General features: G+C 41.2%; 1 protein-coding gene across 1 annotated transcript in view; it reads right to left on the minus strand.

The window, feature by feature from the left end:
• Window positions 1-9,514: 9,514 nt before the first annotated feature.
• f5 (coagulation factor V) overlaps window positions 9,515-19,175 on the minus strand; it is a 25,144-nt gene continuing 15,483 nt past the window's right edge. The window contains exons 11-13 of the mRNA XM_037687076.1: window positions 10,626-10,774; window positions 10,295-10,474; window positions 9,515-9,705 (exon numbers count right to left, since the gene is read on the minus strand). Of these exons, the coding sequence (XP_037543004.1) occupies window positions 9,559-9,705; window positions 10,295-10,474; window positions 10,626-10,774 (476 nt within the window). The 3' untranslated portion in view covers window positions 9,515-9,558. The remainder of the gene's footprint in view (window positions 9,706-10,294; window positions 10,475-10,625; window positions 10,775-19,175) is intronic.

Consider the following 19,175-nt stretch of genomic DNA (forward strand, 5'->3'; position numbering starts at 1 on the left):
GCACAATGAATCAAATTATGCATCTTATGTTTAACTGCAGCACAAACAAACCTGAGGAACAGAGAAAGGCAGCTCAAGGACTGCTGCAGTGGTTTTAATGGTCTGTGTCGATGGATTAAACTTGACAGAAGTCACACTGAACGTTGAGATGCTGATGAGTAGGAACAGACGGGTAACTTGAAAGAAAGAGGTGCACACTTCAGATACACACGTTTCTTTATTTGACAGTTTTCAGGACATCTATAAGTTCATTTGTAAGACTGATGTTCAACATCTGCTCTTTGTATTTTTCTGTTTTTAACTTTTAACGTTCTGCTCTTTGATTAATTTGCTTTTTTGTTCTTGTGTCGCAAACAACATAACAATTCCACATTTATTATAAATCAAGTTAAGAATCATTCCAGGTTGTAAAAACATTTCCCATTTTTAATAAATGTACAGAAAATTGAAACATCAGATCAAAATAGACATAAAAATATTAGTTTCCATTATCCATCCATCCATTATCTTTACCCGCTTATTCCACGGGGGTCACGGGGGTCGCTGGTGCCCATGTCCAGCAATCACTGTGCGAGGGGATGGGGGACACCCTGGACGGGTCGCAAGTCCATCACAGGGACAAACAAACATTCACTCTCTCACTCACACCTAGGGACAATTTAGAGTTACCAATCAGTCTAACACGCATGTTTTTGGACTGTGGGAGGAAACCGGAGTACCCCGAGAAAACCCACGCATGCACGGAGAGAACATGTAAACTCCACCCAGAAAGGCCCCTGGACCGGGGTTTGAACAAGGACCTCCTCACTGAGAGGCAGCAGCTCTACCAGTTGCGCCACCGTGCTGCCAGTATCCATTATTTAACAAATAAATCATAAAGAGCAATTTCAAGTTGAAATTCATATTTAATTTTAAAATGAAACTTTCTGAGAGGTGGCTGCAACACTTTTACAATTAAAAAAATATATATTTGGTGCCTTTGTTTGATAAAACTGGTATTTTTCAGGCCCATTTAGACAACATGATTGCGCAAAAACTTTAAATGTGATGTAACTAATAAAAGTTTTGGTTTTGTTTTAACTATTTCGTGTGTAGTTTCATGGCTCAGTTTGTAACTTCCACACACAATTTATCATAAAACCTTCTGTCATGAAACGAAGTATGTTGGAAACTTCAGTAGGAGCTCAGCACATGTAAACGAAACAGTAAATGGACTGTACTTATATAGAAGACACTCAAAGCTCTTTCCAGCTTAATCTGTGCCTTCATTCATCCATTCATACAGTACTCTGTTATACAGAATCAGAATAAGCTTTATTATCGTTTTACCGAGATACAACGAGAATATGTCCGTACAGTCATTCGTTGTTTTGAACCAGTTTGACATGACTGTCGACAAGGAAAAGGGCCGGCAACAGAGGAGGGGCATGACAAAGAGACCATCTTAGCACCAACATAACTGGTTTGTTCCACTTTGGAGTAAGCTGTTGGGGGAAGAATCAGTTTTGTGTTGTGTGTTTTCTTGACTGATGAAGCCTTCTGGATGGAAGGTGAAACGTTTCAGCACAAAAAAAAAAAAAGAAACTGTCCAGATGACCTGACTGAAAAATGTTGGATTGTATACCTGGATTATTCATAATTATTAATCAGGTCTCTCTTGTAAATGAGTCCTCGAGGCTCAATGGGATTTACCTGTATAAATAAAGGTTGATTGATATTGAGCATGGACTTTGTCCTAACAGGACATGATTTAAGACATCAAAAAAACTCTGTCAGCAGCACATTTCTGAACATGTTACATATGCATTTACAACGAGGCAGTCTATGAAGCACTAACAGATAGACCATTGTCCTGATAAGATTATGGTCAGCCGGCACAGTTCTGATAGGTGGTGGTGGTGTGTGTGTGTGGGGGGGGGGGGGGGGGGTGTTGCGATAGACAAAGCTTTTCCTTAGTTTACACATTTCCCAGGAGAAATCGATGTCGGCCTGTTTCGAGGTCAACTGGAGAGTCAGATTCAACTAATCCACAATTGTTGATTTATTCAGGCAGACTATTTTTCTTGTCAGCCTTGAGTCTGTACTGATACTTCTAAGGTCCGAAATGGCCAGATTAGGGTGCATTCTACTTGTCTGTGCTTATGAGCCCTTCAAGGTCGTTTTCATGCTGATGAATCCCAAAACTGCATGCGGCCTGTGATTCAAATCACTTCCATCTTACGGTTTTGCTCGTAAAGCAGATGATTTTGAGTCCTCAAAGCACGAACCAACCTTCACATAGGCAGCAGCCTGACGAGGGAAAAACTAGCTGCGGCCGTCTTCTTTGTACGTTGATAAACCAGGATTCAGAGTATTCCAAAAACAGGAAACATGTTATCATAAATCCAATTATATGCATTTTGGCGTCCTCGAATGATAGCAGAGGTAGACACATCACATTCCACTTCCCCAGAGATATATCCAGCTGCATGCGTGTCGTCCGAGCAGATGAGGGTTCTCCAGGATTCTGTCGCTTTGTTGAAAAGATTTTGTCATTTGTGTCGAAAGTCCAGTTGGTCAGATCCAAAACAGTGGTATTCATTTCGGAAGATGTGTAAAAATAGGAGATGCTCTGATACACAGACAGAGAGCAAAAAGCAGGAGGTGAACAGGGAGAGGGAAGGAATGCGTGCGTCTCGTTAGAGCGACAGTGAGGAAGAAGAAAAAAAACAGTATATCTACAAAGACTAATCAGAGCTTTATCACATTCATACACCGATGGGACACTTATCAGAGGCAATGAGGGGTTCAGTGTCTTGCCCAGGGACACTTCGGCATGTTACTGCTGGTGGAACTGAACCACCAACTCTTGCATTGGAGGATGACTGCTCTAACCGCTCAGCCACAGCCGCCCATGTCACATGTGAGGCCAAATTGATCAGTTCTGTGGAGATTTATGAAATTCAACAAGCTGTTTTTTGTCAGCAGGTCAGAATCTTTCCATCCATCCATCCATCCATCTGTCCATCATTTTTTACCCACTTCTTCCTTTTTGGGTCACAGGAGTCACTGGTGTCCATGTCCAGCTATCACTGTGTGAGAGGTGGGGGACACCCTGGACAGGTCTCCAGTCCATCACAGGGACACATAGAGACAAACAACATTCACTCTGTCACTCCCACCTAGGGACAATTTAGAGTTACTAATCAGTCTAACATGCATGTTTTTTATCTGTGAGAGGAAACTGGAATACCCGGAGAAAACCAACGCACTCACGGAGAGAACATACAAACTCCACCCAGAAAGGCCCCCAGCTGGAATTTGATCCAGTTTTCGCTGAGAGGCAACAGATTTACTAACTACACCACCGTGCCGCCCCAGGTCAGAATGAGATCTAAAATAAATACTGGTAAAAACTTAAAATTTATTCAAACTGTAAAGCAAAGTATAATTAGTATCCTAAAAAATGTAATAACATTATTGCATCATTTAAAAAATAATTCCAGTATTTATTAATCAAAGTTGTTACAACAATTTTGAACTGATTTTAGTAACAGTTATACCAGGAGAGGTATTCAGTGACAGTGCTGTGCTTGTAAATCATGGGAAGTCTGGTGGGTTTATTATAACACTTGTTGTAAGCCTCCAGGATGGAAGAGACGAGTGTTTCATGACTCATGACTCATGATGAAGACTGTGTAAAGTTCTTCATGAGGTAATGAGCAGCTGTCACTGAAGCCAGTGAGTCTTTCTGACCTGCACGTTTTTTGTCAGAGGAGAGCTCGTGTGCATGAGTACAGCTATTCAGACGTTACAGATAATTGTGACAAAACCAAGAAGGGTTTGAGACACACAAGCTTTTTGAGAGAAAATTTATCACACCATCATGTTCAACATTTGAGTAAGCCTCAAGGCAGAAAACTGAGAACTCCCAAAACGTTGCAAGACATTTTGGAAGCTCCCTCGTAAGTACAGTTTGCCAACAAAGGCCACAGTGGCAGCCATGGAATATTGCTTTTAAATGTGACACTTTCAAAACACTGTGATGGAACTGCCGGGTTTTCAGACTCATACTTGAAATTGCACAGCTAATTTTGATCCATCTCTGAATTAACACTAAACAAGAACTGTCTCAATCATCCAACGATGTTCAGTCAGGTCATCTGGACAGATGCTTTTTTTGCTGAGACGTTTTGTCCTTCATCCAAAGAACTTCTTCAATCTGAGGAGCCACCAAACAAACTGATTCCCACAAAGAGCATTTTCCACGATGGAGTATGCAGTGAGAGGAATCCCTGGTTCAAATCCCAGTTCATGCTATTGAGCATGAGCTTTGATGTCTCAATCATTTCTTTTTAAACACTATACATTACATGGCCTCTACTTACATATTTACTTCAATTACTTTTCATTTCCTATGGCATTTATGGACCTAAAAATGGCATCTCATGTTTCAAACCATAAACAACTCTGAGGTCAAATAGGTTTTTGTTATCGATGCAGTTTTTAAAGATCAGTTTATGGCAAATCCTGACATCTAGTAGTTGTGAAGGAGATAACCATCTAAATGATCATCAACCTAATGGTTAATGACAAAATTCTTCACAATACAGACGACTAAGCAAAGATAAAGAGTTTTGGCTTCATTCTAAAGACTTTTGTTCTTATCACATTAAAAAACACAAATATTAATTTTTAGGGTTATTTATTTTAGAGGCAGCACGGTGGCGCAGTTGGTAGAGCTGCTGCCTCTCAGCGAGCAGGTCACCCCGATTCAAATCCTGGTTCGGGGGCCTTTGTGGGTGGAGTTTGCGTGTTCTCTCCGTGCATGTGTGCATTTTCTTCGGATACTCCGGTTTCCTCCCACAGACAGTGGTGCCAGAACAGGGGGGCAAGGGGGCCATTAGGCCCCCCCCCCCCCCCCCCCACACACACACACACACACACAAACTTTACAGCCCTGCCCATCAGCTAGTCTCAGACATTTAGATAGGCTACACCCTGTGTGTGTGTGTGTGTGTGTGCGTGCATGTGTGTGTACATACAGATAGAGGCCAAACCTATCCAGATCTGGGCCAAATTCATTTACAAATCACCGTATTCTCATAACCGTCACCAGAGGGTTTACGCACATGCGTCAGCTCCGGGTCGGGCTGGGATCATGAGCCTGCCTGACACCTGCAAAAAATGCTTTGGCTCTGATCCGGTCCTGGTCTGGACCAAATCAGCCTAAAAATGAAATAAGAATAATGTATTTGTGCCACATCTGGCTGAAATGCAGTGTTTATATCACCTGTGGGCTACCTGACTCTGTCCTACTAGATCCACACTGGTTATACAGGCCATTGGAAAACAAGAGACCCCGGGCCCAAGTCAGTTTACGAGTCGGGGCCAAATGCTCACCTATATTTGACCCAGAGCAAATTAACATTTGTCGTCAGAGCACAAATGATTGCGCAGATAGTTTGTCACTTTTGTTCGTCCAAACGCCAGCTGGAGTTGACACTGCACTGCGATGGCAAGTCGCTTTGGAGAAAATGTAGCAAGAGGAGGAGAATAGAACTTACCTTCTCATCTCTGAAATAACAGAATAAAAAAATAATCATTCAGGACTTGTGGCAGCAGGTCTGTTCTGATATCTGAATGCATGTCACTCAGAACCGGCCGTCACATAATCTCTCCACATCCATTGTGCACGAAACCATTTCCCCCAATAAACTTCTGCCTTTTTCTTTTCTACTTCTTCTTTTTTTTTTTTAAGACAACTGTAGTTAGTGCAAAAAAAAAAAAAGTAAAAAAACCAACAAAGCAGTTAGTTTTAATGATCATCATTCCTAATAAATGACTTGAATTAAAAAATCAGGTGAAAACTTTTCATTATTTAATTGTTGCTTGACGGTGATTTGATACAGGTAAGAGCGTGACGCATAATTAAACTTTTGTCTATTAAATTCAAAAATTGTCTATTTTTGTTTTTTTTATCTTTGTTTGGGTAATTAAATCAACATTTATCTTAGTTGTAAATTTGCAAGGTGAATTAATTGAGGTTATGCGATGGTTGAAATCTGTGAACAGTGATGATGAGAGGGGGACAAACAAGAGATGCTATTCATGTCACTAATAACACACTTTACTACTGATGAGCAGAGAAATATCTATATCTACACCGCTCTGTGAAAAAAGAACACCTTATTCACGACTGCATATATTTACATTTATATATTTTCATTTTCAAAAGAAAGACCTATGTTGCAAACTTTTCCAAATCTGATGACTGTGAAAGGTTCCATTTACATTACTGTGTGGCAAAATTGAACATGTTTGCCTGACATTCAAGGCAAGCCCAGATCTACCATACGGACAACCTGGGCACGTGCACAGGGGCCCATGGCACAGGGGCCCTCTGCTGCCTGCGGAATTTTATTTATTTATTTTTTTGCCGCAACAGAGCAGGCACTCTGACTCCCCTCATCTGTACAGCACTGTGAGGGAGGATGGTGAAGCAACTCACACTAACGGTCGCAATGGGGCAGTGAACACATAGGTATATATGTATATGTATATATTTATATATATATATATGTGTATATAATTGGTGTTGGGCTAGAGAGGGGGCCCCTGTGAGCTTCAGTGCCCAGGGGCCCCCGTGGTTGCTAATCTGGCCCTAATTCAAGGTGCATATGAACAGAAAGTGTAAGGTGACAAAAGACCCCCACGGCCCCACCTCAAAAATGAATCTGGCGCCGCTGCCCACAGAGCAAAAACATGCATGTTAGACTGATTGGTGACTCTAAATTGTCCCTAGGTGTGAGTGAATGGTTGTTTGTCTCATTTGTCTCTATGTGTCCCTGTGATGCAGTGGAGACCTGTCCAGGGTGTGTCCCCCGCCTCTCACACAGTGACTGCTGGATATGGGAACCAGTGACTCCCACAATCCGAAAAGGAAGAAGTGGGTAAAGATAATGGATAGATGGATTCATTTTAAGTTTATTATTGGATTTTCTCTTTTTATAAGTGCCAGATTTGCTTTGCCTCATGATTTTACTTCTTCGAAGAGACATCACGTATTTTGTTTTGTGTATTATAGAAATCCATTTTGTCAAATTTACCTTCCAGTGTCTTGCAAAAATCATGTCTAGAAAACTGATCATGTGATAAACTTCTCCTTTTGTCATCCTTTAAGCAGTCCTCTTTGACAAAGTTCATCAACGTAGCTGCTGTTCTGTAGAAACATCAAGGATATTCTGATGGAGCATAGTTCTGTTTGCAGAACTATTAGATTTGACTGAACCACAGTATTAAAATTCTACATTTAGTTTATTGTTGTTGTACATTGTCACATGAACTATAGTTGTCTTCAAAACATTTTTTAAATGTCTCAGCAACAAGAAGACAAAGAAACAGGAATCATTTTCTTTGTAACCTTAAAGAAAAAACTACAAAGATCAATAAAATAACTGGAAACTCACAAAAACAACAACAATACACAATATAGAGTATATACTAAAAAGTAACAAAAAAAGGGCATTGCTTTTGACTTTTGGTTCAACAGAAGTGTAAAACAAACAAACGAAGCCTGCCTCAATAAAAAGGATGGTACACTTCATTGGTGGTACATGTTTTGTTGCACAAGCTTCGAGTCGACAGGGCCTTCTCTGTTAGTGGCCCTAAGTTATGGAACGCTCTGCCTTTGCACATGTGACCGGCCCCTTCACTGTCCATTTTTAAAACCCATCTGAAAACGTATCTCTACTCACTGGTCTTCAACCCATCTGAGATGTGATTTTACTTCATTTTTATTTGTATGTATTTTATTTGTTTAACTCGTTGTTTTATTGTAGTTTGGATTGAGTTTTTAATTCATTGTGTGCTTAGCTTTATCACTTTATTTTTATGCTTTCTTTTATCTTATTTATTACTGATGTTTAGCGCTTTGTTTCAGCTGTGGCTGATGTTAAAGCGCTTTATAAATAAAGTTGATGATGATATCTGTTTTTGGTTTGAAGTTTGTTTTTTACCCCCCTAAAATAACCTAAAACCTTATTGCTCTGGCAAAAAGTTTTGGTTTCATATTTGATACATGAGTGGTGAAGGCTGCACAAAAGTCTGTTGGAGTCAGCTTCCCCACCATCACAGACATTTATACATTCTAGATGCAGGAAGAGGGCCACCTGCATCATGAAGGACCCCACTCACCCAGCACATACATTTTTTTTGCCCCACTCCCCTCAGGAAGGAGGTTGAGGAGTATTAAGTGTAGAACCACTAGAACAGGGCAATTCAACAAAATTGCTCAGGAGGTCACAGTTTCTGAAAGCCAACAGCTTGGGGGTCAGACAGACAGCAATTAAAGTCATTATGTAAATAAACCAAGTTTTACAATTATCTGTTACCTTTTAACTTTGTTTATTTTATTGCATTGAATCATAAATGCAATGAACAGAACCCAAAACCCAAACACAGAACGAAGTGGGCCAGATTGAAGTTCCGGTCCGCGGGCCACCAGTTAAATAGTCCTGCACTAGACTGAGGAACAGCTTCTACCCTGAAGCTGTTAGACTCATGAATCCCTAACCAGGATTATCACTGTGAAAAAAAAAATCACTGTAATGCCACTTGCTTGTCGATATGTGCTGCTGCTGATCGCATGTTGCTGATTTGTTTCATCCTGCTGTGTTCATTCGTACTCATCTGCTCACATAGACTCATGTTTGTGCTGTTGTTGTTCGGCGTATTGTTTTTGTACTACTAGTGCTTAGTGTATTTTTAGTTTAGTGTATTTCTTAATTCATATCTTAGATCTTATTACTGTTTTTCTTTACAATTTATACTTTTGTTGGATGTAACTGGGACCGTTTCGTTCCACCACATGTACCACATATGATGTGAATGACAATAAAGAAAACCTTGACCTTGATATATATATATATATATATATATATCTATGCAATATAAAAATAATATATATATATAATCAGTATATATATATATATATATGTGTGCGTGTTTATTTATTTATATATGTAAATGGACTGTACTTGTATAGCGCCTTTCTATCTTATCAAGATACTCAAAGCACTTTACAATCTGTGCCTCATTTACCCATTCATACAGAACTCTACTAGATCTCTACAAAGCTAATTGAACAAATCATTCTAAAGAGACTAATCAGAGCTTCATCACATTCATACACCGATGGGACACACATCGGAGGCGATGAGGGGTTCAGTGTCTTGCCCAGGAACACTTCAGCATGTGACTGCTGGTGGAATTGAACCTCCAATTCTTGCATTGGAGGATGACTGTTCTAACCACACAGCCACACTGTTAAACCAAAACTTCAAAGCAAAGTCTAATTTTCATTAGTTGATTTTTTTTAAATAGTTTTTTTAATTACTTTTATCAGTTTCAAATTATTTTAGCCATTTTGTGGGTTTTTTTCTTCAGCAAAAGTTTTCTATCAACTTTACCACTTCTCTATATGATGATTAATTTCTGCAAGCTGAGTTCTGCTAATGCGACTTAACATTTGTGTGCATAGCGGTGCAGATTTCTTTTCATAAAAAACATTAATATTAGTCACTCAAAGTCACAGCCTAGTAGCTCCACCCTCATAGTGATGGAGTTCATCCATTCTTGTGGAATGATTCGAATGAAACGAGAGAAAATGGGAGGATAGATGTAATTCTTCACAGGATCGCTGTTGTTTGTGTTCCCAGAAAACACCTGCAAATGAATAGAGAGGGAAAAAGGAGTTAGGAAAGCATGATTGAAAAACAGAATTATTGTCGCATGCTGTTAAATGATGTTTATAGCCTTTATCTGTGTGAGTACAAGTACATTTGTTTGTCTGTTTGTTGACAAATAATCTGAGGAATCATTGGACTTATTTTAATAAAACTCAGAAATGTATCACTATATTTTACATCTACAAATTATTAACTTTTGAAGTGAAACCCATTCAAGATGACTGCTCCATTTAAGTGTATTTGACTGTCATTTAAGTGACCCTAAAACACAAAAAATGGTTGTAAGTCAGTCACTTTTACAGATGTTGAACTCAGATTTGTTGTGGTTGTAGCTGATTCATTCACAACACATACTTTGAGACATATACATACATGTGAGATCATGTGGGGAGATCTCACATAAATTGATGCATAACCTCATTCACAAGGTTTGACCAAAATGGCTATGACTCTAATTCTTATCAGCAAGAGATGATTTTAGTTTGAAACTCTAGCATGCATGGCATTGGAGTATCTGCATTCCCCTCAGGGATTTATTTTTTCCAAGTGATTTTGCTTCAGCTTACCTTCACAGGCTCATCTTCTTCTGAGTAGGGGGTCCAGTGTATTCCATTGTCACTGTACTGCAGACTGTAAAACATGACGTACATCTCTTTCCCAAAAGACTTGGCACCCTGCGTTACAATGCCTGTGATCTTCTTGATCTCGGGCAGCTCCACCTGAAGCCACTGGTTCATATCACTATTCTAAATAAAACAGGACATAGAGACACATTATCACCCACATTTTCAAGGGTTATTACCAGCAAACTGTGTCAGCTTGTATCACACAAAATCTCTGACAATGTGCATTTCTACCTGATGCACATTGTAAATTAAATATACTTGTGATTTTTACCTTTGCTTTCCATGCATTAATGGTGCCCTGTTTGTTTAGACGAGCAAGTGAAGGTTTCCAGGGTGACAACCAGCTAGAAGCTGTGGAGCTGGCAGTGATGTGATGGTCTTCAATCAGTCCACTTTCCATCCCCAGAGGCAAGGAGCATCCTAAGAACAGAAAGAAGGCATAATAGGAATAATAATAATAATAATAATAATCCATCCATTATCTTTTACCCGCCTCTTTCATTTTGGGTCATGGGAGTCGCCGGTGCCCATGTCCACCAATCACTGTGCGAGGGGCGGGGGACACCCTGGACGGGTTGCAAGTCCATCACAGGGCCACATAGAGTAATAATAATAATAAGCCCAGGAAACCTAAAGATGGAAAATTTGAAATTGGGGAACCATGTTTCCTGCGGAGTTCTGCAGGATTAGATTCCTGGACCCCTTCTGTTTTCACTGTATCTGCTCCTATAGGGGTCTAATCTGAGAAAATGTGGTCTTTCACTGCTATGCTGATGATTATCAGATTTATTTGCCCTTAAAACCTAATAGTTCTTGTTCTGTTTGCCATCTGTTAAAATGTCTTGATGACATTAAAGCTTCAAAAAAACTCAATTTGTTTTACACCAATGTCCATGCTCAATAATCCAGATATAAATGGTAAATGGTAAATGGACTGTACTTATATAGCGCCTTTCTATCTTATTTCAAGATACTCAAAGCGCTTTACACTACAGTCTGTGTCCTCATTTAATAATAATAATAATAATAATAATAATAATAATAATAATAAACTTTATTTCTATAGCACCTTCCAACAACACCTTGCATTGACCAAGGTGCTTCACAAGACAAAACAAGACCTCAGCAGAAGTAAGGAGTACCTTCAGGAGGATTAATCCACACAAAGCAACTGGCCCAGACAACATCCCTGGAAAAGTGTTGAAAGAATGTGCTGATCAGCTCTGTGAGGTGCTGGCAGACATCTTTAACACCTCACTTACCCTGGAGACAGTTCCCACCTGCCTGAAGACTGCCACCATCATCCCAGTCCCAAAAAGCTCTACAGTGACTGGTCTGAATGACTATCGGTCAGTGGCCCTCACCCCGATAGTCGCTAAATGCTTCGAAAAACTGGTCATGACTCGCATCAAAACAACCATCAACATCAACGAGGACCCTCATCAGTATGCATACCGTGAGAACCGATCAACAGAGGATGCAATCTCCTCTGTGGTCCACACTGCGCTCAACCACCTGGAGCAGAAAAACTCTTACGTCCGTATGCTCTTTGTGGACTTCACATCCGCCTTCAACACCATGATCCCCCAAACCCTGATGGACAAACTATCCACACTAGGACTAAGCCCCTCCATCTGCAACTGGGTACTAGACTTTTTAACAAACAGACCACAGTTAGTGAGGATCCACAACCTCTCCTCCTCCACCATAACCCTCAGCACTGGCTCTCCTCAGGGATGTGTGTTGAGTCCCCTCCTGTTTACTCTGCTCACGTATGATTGTGCAGCTACCCATCCAGGCTGTCACATTGTAAAGTTTGCAGATGATACAGCGGTGGTGGGATGCATCACAAACAATGATGAGTCCAGCTACAGGCAAGAGGTGGAACACCTGGAGAGCTGGTGCAAAGAGAATAACCTTCACATCAATGTGAAGAAGACAAAGGAGATGATTGTGGACTTCAGAAGGAACAAAAACATCTACACCCCCCTGAACATAAGAGGATCTGCGGTGGAAGTGGTCTCCAGCTACAAGTACTTGGGTGTACACATGAATGACAACCTCAGCTGGAGCAACAACACCACCAGCCTGATCAAGAAAGCTCACCAGAGACTCTACTTCCTCAGACGGCTGAGGCGAGCTGGTCTGGGAAGCTCAGTCCTCACCTCCTTCTACAGGTGTGCAGTGGAGAGCATCCTGTGCTCGAGCATCAATGTGTGGCATGGAGGCTGCACAGCTGCAGAAAGGAAAGCTTTGCAGAGAGTGGTAAAGGCTGCACAGAAATCTGTCGGAATCAGCCTCCCCACCATCACAGACATCTACACCTCCAGATGCAGGAAGAGGGCCACCTGCATCATGAAGGACCCCGCTCACCCAGCACACACACTTTTTGCCCCACTCCCCTCAGGAAGGAGGTTAAGGAGCATTAAGTGTAGAACTACTAGACTGAGGAACAGCTTCTACCCTGAGGCTGTTGGACTCATGAATCTCTAACTAGAATGATCACTGTGAAAAACCATATGTTGCTGCTGATCTGTTTCATGTTGCTGCTGATCTGTTTCAATGTTGATGTGTTCATGCGTGCACATCTGCTCACAGACTCATGTTCATGTTTGTGCTGATGTTCAATGTTTTATGTTATGAGTGCTTAGTGTATATTTAGTTGATGTTTTTCTTAGTTCATATCTTAGATGTTATTACTGTTTTTCTTATACATTTTATTGTTGGATGTAACTGGGACCTTGTGTACATAATTTCGCTCCAGCACATGTACCCCATGAGGTGCGAATGACAATAAAGAAACTCTGACTCTGACTCTGACAAGATTAAAAACAGGACACAATAAATCAGTGCAAATTAAAAACACAGCGAGAATAAAAGAAGGTAAAAGAGATAAAATAAATAAATAAATACTAAATACTAAACTACTAAAAGTTAAACATTAAAAGCCCTTTTAAATAAGTAGGTTTTCAGTTTGGCTTTGAACAGAACCAGATCAGAGATGGCACGCAGCTCATAGGGAAGAGTATTCAGGCTGTTGGGCCTGCAACAGAAAAGGACCGGTCCCCCCATTGTTTGCACCTTGAGCGTGGTACCACCAGCAGATTTTGACCAGCAGACCGTAAAGCTCTGCTGGGCTGGTGGACTTTCAAAAGTTCTGAAATATAAGGTGGTGCAAGGCCATTCAAAGCTTTAAAAACAAACAGTAGCAGCTTGAACTGTATCCTAAACTGAACCGGGAGCCAGTGTAAAGAAGAAAGGACAGGAGTGATGTGTTCATATTTACGTGTGTTAGTCAACAAGCGAGCAGCAGAGTTTTGTACAAGCTGTAAACGGGAGATAGAAGATTGATTAATACCCACATATAAGGCGTTACAGTAATCAAGCCTAGAGCTCACAAAGGCATGGATGGCCTTCTCCAGATTACTGCGGCTAAGGAGTGATTTTACTTTGGAAAGCAGACGGAGCTGAAAGAAGCTGGTTTTCACAACAGAACTGATCTGTTTATCTAGCTTTAAGTTAAAGTCAAGCTCCACTCCTTGATTTTTTACCACCTGGTTGGCATGGGGGAGCGGAAAACCTAGACTGGGAGAGATGTTGCATGAATTACTGGAAGCACCAAATAAAATCCATTCAGTTTTATCGTTATTGAGGTGGAGAAAATTCTGAGACAGCCAGTGCTTAATGTCGTTTAAGCAGCTGGCAATAGAGTTGAAACTGAGTGAGGAACTGGGAGTGACCGGCAGATAGATTTGTAGATCATCTGCATACAGATGAAAAGACAGATTATGGCGTGCAATGATGGGTCCTAATGGTAGCATGTAAAGTGAGAAGAGAACAGGCCCCAGAATGGATCCCTGCCAGAGGTCAAAAAGAGACTGAAGAAGAGGACAGATCACCTATCATAACAGAGAAAGTTCTGTCTGTTAAAAAGGACTTAAACCACTCGAGCACAACACCCTGAAGGCCAACCTGCTGAGCCAAACGAGTGATTAGGACCTGATGGTCTACAGTATCAAAAGCTGCTGAGAGGTCCAACATCACCAGCAGAACAGGTTTTTTGGCATCAAGGGACAAAAGAATATCATTCTGTACTTTGAGTAGTGCAGATTCAGTGCTATGACGGTGTCTGAAGCCAGATTGAAATTTTTCAAACAAGTTGTTGTGTTCTAAAAAAGATTGCAACTGAATGAAAACAACCTTTTCCAGAACTTTGGATAAAAATGACAAGTGTGAAATTGGCCTAAAATTAGAAAAAGCTGTAGGATCTAAACCCGGTTTTTTAAGAAGAGGCCTGACCACAGCATGTTTGAAAACAGACGGGACATAACCTGAACTTAGACAGCTATTAATAAATGTCAGAAGACAAGGGCCAATAACATCCAAGGACTGCTTGAACATCTTAGAGGGAATGATGTCCAGGGAACAGTTTGTAGGTTTCATCTCTTGAACCACCTTAACGAGGTGAGGTAGTGAGACCAGGTCGAACTGATCAAACACAGCAGAGGTTATTGAGGGAGCACATAACAGAACAGCATTATATGTACTGACAATGTTCTGCTTGATAGAGTCTATTTTGTTCACAAAGCAATCAAGAAAACCATCACAGGTAGACTGTGTAGCAGTTTTCAGAACATTGATGGAGGGATTAATGACAGACTGAATGGTATTAAATAAAACTCTTGGCCGGTTACAACTGGTAGAAATTAAATTAGAAAGATATTGGGATTTGGCCTGCTTAACAGCTTTTTGATATTCATGAAGACAGTCTCTCAGTATGTCCTGGGACACATGAAGCCTGTCTTTCTTCCATCTGCGTTCTGCTTTCCTGCAGCGTTGTCTAAAAGTCCGAGTGGTACCATTAAGCCAGGGATCTGGCTTGATTTTTGTATAAGTCTGTCTTAAAGGAGCGATGGAGTCCAAGATCTTTGTAGAAGTGTACTGAAAGGAGGTGATAAATTCTTCTGGATGTAGAGATGAGTCCAGGCTTTCAGCGAGGTATAAGTCAGTGCTTCTAAATGCAGCAGCAAACTGACCTGGAGTGAGTGGAGGGAGTGATGAAGCGGCAGCGACATGCTGGAAGCATAGTCTTTACCGGGGGAGGAGTGGAAAATTCAAATATAATAGGAAAGTGGTCTGAAATACAAGTGTCCAAAATTTCTATAACAGATACACGAAGGCCGTGAGAGATGATTAAGTCCAAAGTATGACCATGACTGTGTGTGGACCCTGACACAGACTGTGACAGGTTAAAAGAATCCAGAAGGCTTTGAAAGTCAGCAGAAAGTTGGTTACAGGGACAGCAAACATGAACGTTAAAATCACCACATAAAAGCAAACTGTCAAATTTTGGCAACAGTTCAGCTAACAGTTCTGAGAATTCATTAATGAAATCCTTATTATATTTTATTTACCCAATCACACAGCACTCTACTAGATCTCTATAAAGCTAATTGAACAAATCATTCTAAAGAGACTAATCAGTGCTTTAGATCACATTCATACACTGATGAGACACACATCAGAGGCAACGAGGGATTCAGTGTCTTGCCCAGGGACACTTCGACATGTGACTGCTGGTGGATTCGAACCCCAAACTCTTGCATTGGAGTACGACTGTTCTAACCACTCAGCCACAGCCGCCCCATATAAAATCCAACAATTTTCAATCAGGTCATCTGGACAGTTTTTTTTTTTTTTTTAGTGCTGAGATGTTTTGCCTTCTATCTAGAAGTCTGAGGAAACACCAATCAAAACTGCTTCTCCCCCAATAGCTTACTCCAAAGTGGAAAAAAACAGTTATGTTGGTGCTAAGATGGTCTCTGGGGCACGCCCTCTCCTCCGGTGCCTGCCCTCTCCCTCCTTGACAATTATGTCAAACTGCTCCAAAACAAGTTATTGTGTTTAGCCCTATCTCTACTGCTGTTTCTGATCCTGTAAATCTGGAGTTTCTTCAACCATATCTAAAGCAGTCTGTTGCGAATCTTGGGATGGTTTTAGGGTCTGGTTTTAATTTAATAAACAGATTAACTCTGTTCTGCAGAAAATCTTCTTCCAGTTAAGGCAGATAGCTAAGCTTAAGTCAGTTATGACCAGATCTGACCTTGAAAAACTAGTCCATGCCTTCATTACAACCTGACAAGACTACTGTAACATGCTTTATGTTGGGGTCAGTCAGGTCTTCTCTTCACGTCTCCAGCTCATCCAAAATGCTGCAGCTCGGCACTTAACAGGAACTCGTAGGTTTGAGCATATTTCACCAGTTTTGTCCTCCCTTCACTGGCTCCCTGTACGTATCAGAATAGATTAAAAAATTCTATTGACCTTTAAGTACCTAAAAGGCCATGCACCCTCTTATCTCCCTGAGCCATATGTTCAATATACTGTGATAGCAATTCTGGGAGCCACTAGAGTCAGTGATTGAAAAAATGGCTGGCAAGTTGGCCGCGCTCTGAGGAGCCGCAGCTTCACGAGCTCCCGGTGTGATCCCAGTTTTTAGGAGTTTTGAAATTGACTCCGAGCTGGATTCGTACGATTTATGCATGCAAATTATAGCAGAACTGAACTGATGAGAATAAGAGTGAATTTGCCACAAAAAAATAGCAGAGATAAGCAACAAACTCAAATCTACGCTTGGCATAATGCAGATCTTAAGGTCATCTACCTGGAAGCTGCAGCAGAGGCGCTCCAACAGGCAGAGGAGGAAGCGCTGCTCCCGGCTTAAGAAGCGAGGTTGCCAATCTGGGGTTCTACTAAGGCTAAGAGCTAACGCTAAAGCTGGCAGACTCCTGATACCCTCTCTCTTTCTGTAGAACATCCACTCGTTGGACAATAAGATGGATTTACTTCGTCTGAGAGTGGATGCCTCAGAGGAGATGAGGAAATGTGCAGTGCTTTGCCTCACGGAATCATGGATTAACAGCGACATGCCGGACTCAGCCTTCCATCTGAACGAGAGGCTCTTTTTTTGAGCAGACCGCTGCAGCGAGGTAACGGGGAAATCGATGGGGCATAGCGTATGCATTTACGTGAGTAAAAGTTGTTGCAGAAACATAGGACAACACAAACATAGGAGGACCTGTGGTGGAAGTGGTCTCCAGCTACAAGTACTTGGGTGTGCACCTGAATGACAACCTCAGCTGGGGCAACAACACCACCAGCCTGATCAAGAAAGCTCATCCGAGACTCTATTTCCTCAGGCGGCTGAGATGAGCTGGTCTGGGAAGCTCAGTCCTCACCTCCTTCTACAGGAATGCAGTGGAGAGCATCCTGTGCTCCAGCATCAACGTGTGGCATGGAGGCTGCACAGCTGCAGAAATAAAAGCTTTGCAGAGAGTGGTGAAGGCTGCACAGAAGATGTTGGAGTCAGTCTCCCCACCATCACAGATATCTACACCTCCAGATGCAGGAAGAGGGCCACCTGCATCATGAAGGACCCCACTCACCCAGCACACACACTCTTTACCCTGCTTCCCTCAGGAAGGAGGTTGAGGAGCATTAAGTGTAGAACCACTAGACTGAGGAACGGCTTCTACCCTGAGGCTGTTAGACTCATGAATCTTTAACCAGGATAATCACTGTGAAAAATCACATCATGTTGCTGCTGATCTGTTTCATGTTGCTGCTGATCTGTTTCATGCTGATGTGTTCATTCGTACTCATCTGCTCATACAGGCTCATGTTTGTGTTGCTGTTCGGCGTATTATTTTTATGCTATTAGTGCTTAGTGTATTATTAGTTAACATTTTTCTTAGTTGATAGTTTAGATATTATTACTGTTTCTCTTTTACATTTTATTGTTGGATGTAACTGGGACATTTCCTGATGCATGCTCAATAATCCAGGTAGAAAAATCCAAAAAAGTTCAATCTGGTCCTCTGGACATTCAAAAAAACAAAAGCAAAACAAAGCAAAAAAAATCTAGAAACGTTTCATCTCTCATCCAAGAGACTTCCTCAGTCTGAGGTGCTGTTTTCAGCTCAGTCTCTTAAATAGCACCTTCTTAGAGTGAATCAACCAGTTTGCTGCTGACAACCAAAACCAGCTGATCACATGCTCAAGAAGGACCATCAGCCTAACAATGGATCATTAGCACACTGATGGCTGTTTACTATTCACAGAGGGCTGAGTGATACTAGCAATCACAGCATTGTAAGAGGGGGACAGTTGAACCCGGAGGCCTCCACCCCTGTTTAATGATGGACGATTTCTTTTCACAAAGATGGCCTCCTTTACTCCTCTCTCAAACCATCGTTCCTCTCTGTCCAGGATGTGAACATCTTCATCCTTGAAAGATCCTTGAAATAACTGGGACATTGTGTACACAATTTTGTTCCACCACATGTACCACAGGTGGCGCGAATGACAAATAAAGAAACTCTGACTCTGATTCTCTGACACAGACTGGAGCCAAGGAAATAAAGAAACGTGAAGAGAAAGTAATTTTTTATTAAAGTCTTTGTGTGATTCAATAAGACATTTTTTTCTAATAAACAACAGGAAGGAGGTATTATTGTTTGCATGAAAGTGATGAAATAGGAGCTGGTTTCTTGATGAGAGCTATGTAAAGGTTTAAGTTTATTCTTCGTACAGGGGCTAATATAATCTTATACATTACAGAACTCAAGCTTGGCCCTCCTGTTGCCCTATGCCCTTGTTGGCTGAGGGGCTATGGTTAAGAGACAGTGTGTTTATCACGGTCAAATATATATATTTTTTGGGTTTTGGGTCCTGGTCTTTGGACTGGATAAATCACTACTCCTGTACTAATCTCTTTTTGTCTTCTCTTTTTAGATTTAATCAAAAGCATCTTGTAATCAAT

Source organism: Nematolebias whitei, chromosome 13 (assembly GCF_014905685.2).
Source record: "Nematolebias whitei isolate Nwh7 chromosome 13, NemWhi1, whole genome shotgun sequence".
Taxonomy (NCBI): Eukaryota; Metazoa; Chordata; class Actinopteri; order Cyprinodontiformes; family Rivulidae; genus Nematolebias; species Nematolebias whitei.